Source organism: Lithobates pipiens, unplaced genomic scaffold (assembly GCF_037356315.1).
Source record: "Lithobates pipiens isolate NorthernLeopardFrog02 unplaced genomic scaffold, aLitPip1_a1.2 Scaffold_23, whole genome shotgun sequence".
Classification (NCBI taxonomy): domain Eukaryota; kingdom Metazoa; phylum Chordata; class Amphibia; order Anura; family Ranidae; genus Lithobates; species Lithobates pipiens.
Genome location: NW_027507785.1, coordinates 97249097 through 97257335, shown reverse-complemented (window position 1 = coordinate 97257335; position 8239 = coordinate 97249097). Strand labels below are relative to the sequence as shown.

The window sequence follows — 8239 nt, the reverse complement described above, 5'->3', positions numbered from 1 at the left end:
GTTTTGGTGCAGCTAGGAGGCCCAGGTGCACTGTCCAGCCCCACTGCTGGCAACTTGTAAAACTCTGCATGGCTGGACAGTGCACCAAGTGGTACTTATGTTTATGGCAGTATGTGCTCAGGGACAAATGCCTGGAATGCACGCAGATTTAATACCTCTTTAGGGCTTGCGCGCGCTATGTGCAGGGGCTGCCATTTTCACAATGGATAAACGCCAGTCTCTGTAAGGGCACTTTTCTATGTGCCCTGTTTACACCACAATGCTAGTGTGATGTAATGTGAGGTGTAGTGCAGTGGGGAAAAATGCAGGATGTCTGCATTTCTTCACAGCGCACTAAAAGACACCACACTGCAGCAGGATGCACAGCACAATGTGGAGACATGAATGAAGTGTCACTTTGGGGTTGATTTACTAAAACTAAAGAGTGGTGCAGCTGTGCATAGTAGCCAATCAGCTGCTAATTTCAAGCTGTCCAATTAAAGTTTGACAATAAAACCTGGAAGCTGATTGGTTTTTATGCAGAGCTGCATCAGATTTTTCACCCTCCAGACTTTCGTAAATAAACCCCAATGTGACACTGCAAATAAAATTAAAAAAAGAAAAAGGTAAGCAGTGCAATGCGCTAAAACATGTATTGCACCACTCCCTGCTGGACCTCAAACTGACAAATTCCCACACTGCATTTTACCATCCAGACTAGTGAGAATTAGCCCTAAAGATAGAATGATGTAATCAATGCTGATTTTATAAAAGTAGCTACTGAGCTGTCAAATAAATACATATACATCAAGGAAAAAAGGCAATACAAAGCAAAAAAGCATCATAACCCATTTTAATCACCACTATCCTGCTTGTATGGTCAATAATAACATACAGTATATGCATCTCTTAATTTGAAGTCATCAATTCTAAAAAAAAAAAATGCCCTTAAAAAATATATGTACAGTACACTGTTAAGGCAAATGCAAAATATAAAAGAGACAGCTGAAATGTAGCATTGTTTTCTTAAAAATGTATTTTTATTAAGACTGCCCAATGAACATGTGCAAAAATATGCTTTTAACAATTTAGAAAAACAATGTCCCAGTGAATTAACTTTATCATAATATACAATACATACATGTCACATGAAGAAAATGCAATTAATTTATACTGAGTGGCTTTCATGTGAAGCTTTGATCATGATTCTCTGGAGGTCCAGAGAGAAGACCTTTGAAAATGTATATTTATAGAACATGGCAGTTTTCATCAAATACCAGTAACTTTATACGGTACTTTAATTTCCAAAGCCATCCAAGAGCAAATAATACCTGTAATTAGAATTTTCCACTTTGTGCCACAAATGGCAGCACTGAAATGACAAACCCAACCATGGCATGTAGAATTATGCTAGGCTTTGCCCCTCAGAATTGAAGCTGTTTTTTGCTACGTGTGTATTGAAGAAATGGTGGTAGGGTGCAAACTGATTTTATTTGATACTAGCAGGCAGAAGGTGAAGCCAGAGGGCAAGGAGGAAATAATATCCAGGGCCCAGAGGACAAGGTCTCATGCAGGGACCACTCATCTAGAGGTCACAGGGGAATTCGAGAACCTCATTCAGGGGCTGGAAGGCAAGATGAGAACTTCATGCTTGGTATAGAAGGGAAGGTGAAGAGCTCAGCCAGGGGCCAGAATAGAAGGTAAAAACCTTATCCAGGGACCAGCAGGGAAGGTGAGGACATCAGCTAAGGGTCGGTGACATGGTAAAAACCTCACTGGGAGCAAGTGAAGGGGAAAACCTTATCCAGGGCTAGAAGATAAGGTAAAAATGTCATCCAATGGCCAGAAACATTCTTTCAGGGGCCTAAACAGAAAGTGAGAACCTCATTAGGGACCAGAAAGGAAAGTAAAAAATCTTATCCAGGGGCCAGAGGCAAACATGAGAAATGCATTCAAGGGCCTTATGATAGGACTTGCCCTGTACTCAGTACCAAAATCCACTTGGTAGAAGTGTCAGAAACATTTTTGGGGCTTGTGCTTTGTGTCTTTTTTTTTTAGAAACCAGACCCTTACAAGTAAAATGTGGAACACTCTGGAAGTGCAAGATGTTAAAACTATCAAGGATATGAGACACAAAGTTGAGTGTAACTACCATGCCAACCTCCCTACTCCCCACCTCGCTCCACTGATCCTTACTTGATCATCTAACTTGGAGATGCCTTTTACAAGCAGTCAATCAATTGCTAATCATCAGAAGGCAATCATATTTCATTGTTCTGTGGTAATCTGATGAAAGACAAAATCTGATTGCTGTGGGCTACTGTCATTCGCACATCATCACTTCTCTTGTTAAATAAGTCCAGTATTCAAAAGAACAAAAAAAATGTTAGAAGTTTCTACATATCCAGAATTTAGAATGGTGCAGTGATTTGCACATAAAGATTCCTTCTTTCTTCCCTTGACCATGAATTACTCATTTTTTTCCTCCTGAACTGTGAAATATCTAAAAATAAGAACTGTTTGTAACATGTCATAGCAACCAGTTTAGGTTGAAATTTGTAATGATTAAACATTTCCCTTTGCATCCACTGCAATAATGAACTGTAAGAGCAGAAGGATACTTTATACAATTATACTGTATTAAACCTGTACCAATAATGAAAAACAATGCACAAAGGGGAAATACCTTGAATGGTGCCGGATTTACATTTTTGCAGGCTTTGACACCCTAAGCAGTATTTACTGGCGACCTCTCTATTGCACAGGCCATGGTCTTGTTTGCTGGTACAATTGTGGTAAAACAATTAGTCACTTTTATTATTATTTTTATTCTATTAATTTTCCATGGAAGATAGAAAAAGTTTTGTAAATTATGAAGGCTGTTTTTTTTTTTTAAAGAACTGCACCTTTTAAAATTGCAATATTGCGTACAGCTTACCAGTCCTTAGATTTGTTGGCTACAATAGTTTTTTTTTTTTTTTCCATTTTTCAGCCTTTTTTTTATTATTGTTATTATTATTTTTTTAAAGTACAGAAATTTTCTGTCGCTCTGTCCGTGAATGCACTGTCCATTTCACTTCCTGTGAGGTGAACTAGAAGTAAAAACAATGCCATCTTTCTTGTCTAAACCAATAATCCTGTGTAACGAAAATTAACCAAGGAAAACAAGTTTGAAGTCCAAGGACAGGAATTGCAGTATTATCTAGATATATAAGTGGGAAAACCCTGACCAAAAGCAAACTAATACAGGCACCTCATCTAGGGCCTGTTAAACTGCAATATATAACATGTTTGTTTTGGGCTTTCAATGTACTTTAAATGGTTAATGCATTATCTCTTAAAAGTCAACAGAAATGCATACCATTAATTAGTGCAACCAATGCTGTCAGACCTTGCAGCTTGTACTGTCATATTTGTTTTTACATTAGCTCCCTATTTTGCAGAGACACTCTATCTCACCTCTAGAGCTGTTCAGAGAGATACTATGTTGTTTTATTGGCTTACAATGAAAAATTAGGAAACCAATACAGAGTCCACCTCTGTGTCTCCGAAAAGCACAGTAGAGAACTGCTGTAGAAAAGGTGACTGATTACAACAGAGACTTGGGATAAGCCCTACTCGGCGCTCCCCCTTCCCGACACCCAGTATTTCGACCTTCCCCGGAAGGCCATCCCAGCTATTTTATGTCTTTTTTTATACTTACCATCATTAGATGTCTTCAGGCTTGTTGTGTGACATGCAGGAGGGTTCTCTTCCTGTTTGGACCCTGCCCAAGGTGGGCATCAGTGCCACACGCTACATAATTGCATTGTATGTAAGTACAGGGTGCTGGGTGAATCCCTCTCAGAGGTTGATCCATTACATACTGCACTTAAGGGATCTGCTCAGTCTTTTTGGTTGGATGGCTCTGGACAAAGTGCTGGAAAGGAGGTGAGTTGCCAGAACTGCATTTTTGTTTTCATAAACTGCTGGGGCACACATTTTTCGCAAAGAGTTAAGCTTTACATTTTTTAGAATAATTATAATTTTTATAATTTTGTAAAGCAGCGGTTTTTGTTTACACTGCACAGAGGAGGCCATCCTTATTTTGCCCAATTTGATGTCACGGCAGGATCATCTTTGGTCACCCCCTCCCCTGTTTGATCAAATTTATATAGGAAGCACTTACCCCTTATGGGGCCCTTCTAATTATTTGGGAAGATCATATATTGGTTTTAGACTAATGTATCCTTTTGTGCTAGGTTTTCTCAGCTCCTTTGGCCTCGCCATATATTTGGCTAGCCCCTTCAAGGTTGGCTTTATGCTTTGATGCTGTGAGATTGGTGGGAATCTCTTGTGTCCCAGGCATCCGTACATGCTAGGCACTTGTGTCTAGCCATCCCAAATAATTCATTAGGCCTTCCCCGTGTGTGAGGTCTGGCCATCATACAGGAGTACTTTATTTGGGAGCAGTCTTGAACTACACTTATTTGATTTAGAGACTACCTATCCTCCTGAAGAAGCAGGTATTTTATCCTGCAAAACATGTTGAGGAACCACAGTCATGAGCCCAATGAACATTGTAGTGTGTTAAGAGCTCATGCCCTCCTATCTACACTTTTATAATGTTGTAATGTTCAACTCTATTCTGATATATAGTAGTCTCTACAGCAGGGGTCTCAAACTGGCGGCCCTCCAGCTGCTGCAAAACTACAAGTCCCATGAGGCATTGCAGGGCTGACAGTTACAACCATGACTTCCATAGGCAGAGGCACGATGGGACTTGTAGTTTCGCAACAGCTGGAGGGCTGCCAGTTTGAGACCCCTGCTCTACAGTATATTTAAAAAAAAAACTCTTGATGTACAGGTATGTGTATTGTACACTTTTTAGCTGGCCTCTGTCTAGTTTTAGATGGGCGTTAACGTTTCCGCTAACATTTTATATTTACGTATTTTTGCATTACTCTTTTGGACACCTAAAAAGTCCACGTAAAACATTTTCTTTTTGATATTATTTTGTAAATACTGTTCACATTTGTAACAGTGCAGTTACTCTTTAAATTAAACCTGTTAGGGTGGAAACTTCGGTAAGGCATTCATAGAGTCAGAGTTCACCTGAAGTCTTATAGTTACTCATTTGTTAGCTGCTTGACTTTGAAAACTGTCTCCTGTGCTCTGATGTCAAGTAATGACAGGCAGCAACCTTCCCATACACTCTGCCAAAGTAGAGCTCATCTTTATTTAGATTAGCTCCAGAGCTGAATTTGAGCTTCAAGAGCTGAATCAGAATTGCCATAGCTTGAGTGGGAATGAAAAAATTGAGTTGATTTTGGATATTAAATCTGGAACAGACTATCTGCTGCTGTTCTTGTCAATGCAACTTACATGGCTGTCATATATTCAAAATAACATATACCACTAAGCAATTTATTTTATGGGAAATTGTGTATTTAAATTAAAAGTTCTAAATAACTGTAAGACTTGCATGTATTCTCTTGTTTATTTGATAGTTGACTTTATAATCTTAGTGCAAAGATTCTCCCAAAACATCTCCATATGAAGACATCTGCAATTTTTAGAAGTTACTTATCCAAATTTTATGTGCACGATATCTGAAAATAATTAATATATTATAATTTATTAACAAGGATTTATTATCCCTGGTAAGCAAATGTATACCCAGATCACTGAAAAAAGATTATTGGGTCAAATCACTAATGCATGTTCATTTTTATGATTGGTAGGTGGCACCCCCAAGTAAAAGCTCCCTATGATGAATCGGGTGAAAAAGTTTTTTTTGCCCTGGACATACACTTTAAAAAAAAAACAATAACTTCTGACTGATGTTAATTGGGAGGTTCTGTGATGTGTCTTTGAGGACAACTTGAAATTCGGTAATTTTAACTGTCTGGAGATAAAAGAAAACAAACGATACTTCATAAGATAAGAAATAAGTTAATGAGAAATAAAGGCTAAAAATGGTTAAATAAATATTCCATGTGACAAAAATCACGATTCCACTATAATGTGATATATATGTGAATTGAGTATTTTGATGAAAAAAATTCATGAGATAAAATAACTATCACAGTTAAAATAATTCATACAACTTAGAATTTTGACCTTTCTGTCTGGATTTATTAACATAGTAATTTTTTTATTTTTTTTTGTTTAACTTTTAAATTTGTATCTAAAAATGATGTACATCTTTCATAAAGAAAACAATTAACATTTATGAAATGGTTTTCAAATGCCGTAACTAGCAATTTATTTAAAAATAAAAATATGAAGAAAGTAATTCATCTCTTTCCTTTTGTATTTCTTTAGCAGCTCCAGAACTAATATTTAGCTGTAGCAAAGCTGCTGTTTTGGAAGTTTAGAGCTGGCATAATAATTTTTTCAACATCTCTGGTGCCAGGGCAGGGGTTTCAGAAGAGCTGAAGGTCTGTTTAGGCTTTGGAGCATTCTTGGATTCGGAGATCAATTGCTGGAACCACTCTAGAGTCTGAGCTGGCAAACATGGGATACAGCCAAGCCCAGAGTGCTGTGCTTAAGCCTGTAGCAGCCAATCAGAATCTTTTGCTAATCTCCGAAAACAAGATCTTGGTTGGCTGTTATGGGTTAAAGCACTTTGCACATAGTCACTGCTCTTTTCACTACATTATTAAAGTGTATCTAAGGCCAAAGCTTTTACTTTAGTTGTGGATGAAGTATGGAATGGTCAACCTCCTGTGTTTTTTTTTTTTTTTTTGTATGTCTGTGGTCTTATTAGGGAGATTTACCCTCTCTAGCTGCCCTGGTGACCACGATCACTGTGACTGAATGTGAAGGATAAAAGTTTTGGCTTTAGATATACTTTTGTACCTCATGTATGAAAACAAATAAAAAAATTAGTTTTTTAGTTGCAAATAATTATTCACATTGTGAGAGTAGTAGATGAGAAAATGTAGCTGCGGAGAACTGACGTTTGTTCCTTCAAGTTCATTCATACACGAGGCACCTTGTGACAGCCCAGCATTACATATATAGACAACTAACACAGAATAATTAGAAAAAGATAACAAGAAAAACTAAAAATAATAAAAAGAAATGCCAACATTTGCCTGAACTTTACTTCCTTTTGGTGAGGTTGCTGTGAAGTTTGAACACATACTGGCTTCCAATTTATAAGAGGGAATCTAGTGGACAATTCTCAGTTACTGTACATCCAACTGTTTTGGGAAATACAAAGCCAAATAACTGTGCCAACTTCTGTGATGGATTTGCCATAATTAAAAAAATGGTGACCACAGAGGCAAACTAATAATGGCTTATTAATATCAGAAAGAAGGGACAGGCACACAACCATAGCAAAGAAATCTTGGCAGGCCACTGGAGTCTCTGATACTAGAAGCCAGAGGGTGATTCAACATACTGCTAATAACCCAAAACTGAAGTATCCGCCATTGTTGGAGCTGTTTTTAATGCCTTCAATCCTTCATTGCAAGAAACAAGTCCATGTAGTCTTTTACCTCTCAACTGTAAATGGTAAAAGTCTATTTTAGTCATGTCAATGTAAAATTTTAAATTGCAGGTAACCAGCCAGTGTAAAATAAAAATGTTATCATTCATTGGCTGTGGCAGCTGAAGGTGGTGTCCCCGAGTAGAATATTCCTTATGATGAATCAGATGAAACTTGCTGAAATTTTACAGGAAACACTGTCAGGTCCATATTCCATTTGTAAATAAGGCACAGACTTGTAACATTAAATAGAAGTCCCAATAGGCTGGCAGTCTCAATAATCCTTACTCGGGTACATGTGGCTCAAGTCTCCTCTGAGGGTCTTTTTCATGTCCATAAACTTCTACAACATGCACTCCGCTTACAGTTTGTATGGCAACACTGCAGCCTGGAACAAAATGTCTGCCGGATCGTTCTTTACTGGCACAAAACCCACAATGCCCTTCTCTAGAACTGTGTGGCGTGCGGTCCTTTCGCCATACATCTTGGCACCTGCAGTGAAGAAAAAACAGGACAAATAGAAGCGGTTTAATGGAAACTAATACACATTTAACATTGGTAAAGTGGTTGTACACCTCAGACATGAAATATAAGCAAAGCATATCTCTTAATAGTGTTAACTTAACAATTAGAAAGTGAAAGCACTAAGTGCATTTTCTGTCTGCTGCTTTATTCTTCTGCTATCCACATGAATTACTTCTGACAATTTCTCCTGATGCCAAAATAAAAATGGTGATGGGGGACCTTCAGCAGAGTAAAATTTTTGCCTTAAGGTAGATT

The 8239-nt window shown here is 37.9% G+C and overlaps 1 protein-coding gene across 1 annotated transcript in view; it reads right to left on the bottom strand.

The window, feature by feature from the left end:
- Positions 1-815: 815 nt before the first annotated feature.
- Positions 816-8239, bottom strand: part of SUSD3 (sushi domain containing 3) — a 184663-nt gene continuing 177239 nt past the window's right edge. Inside the window, exon 5 of the mRNA XM_077452089.1 lies at positions 816-7951. Coding sequence (XP_077308215.1) covers positions 7744-7951 — 208 coding nt within the window. The 3' untranslated portion in view covers positions 816-7743. The remainder of the gene's footprint in view (positions 7952-8239) is intronic.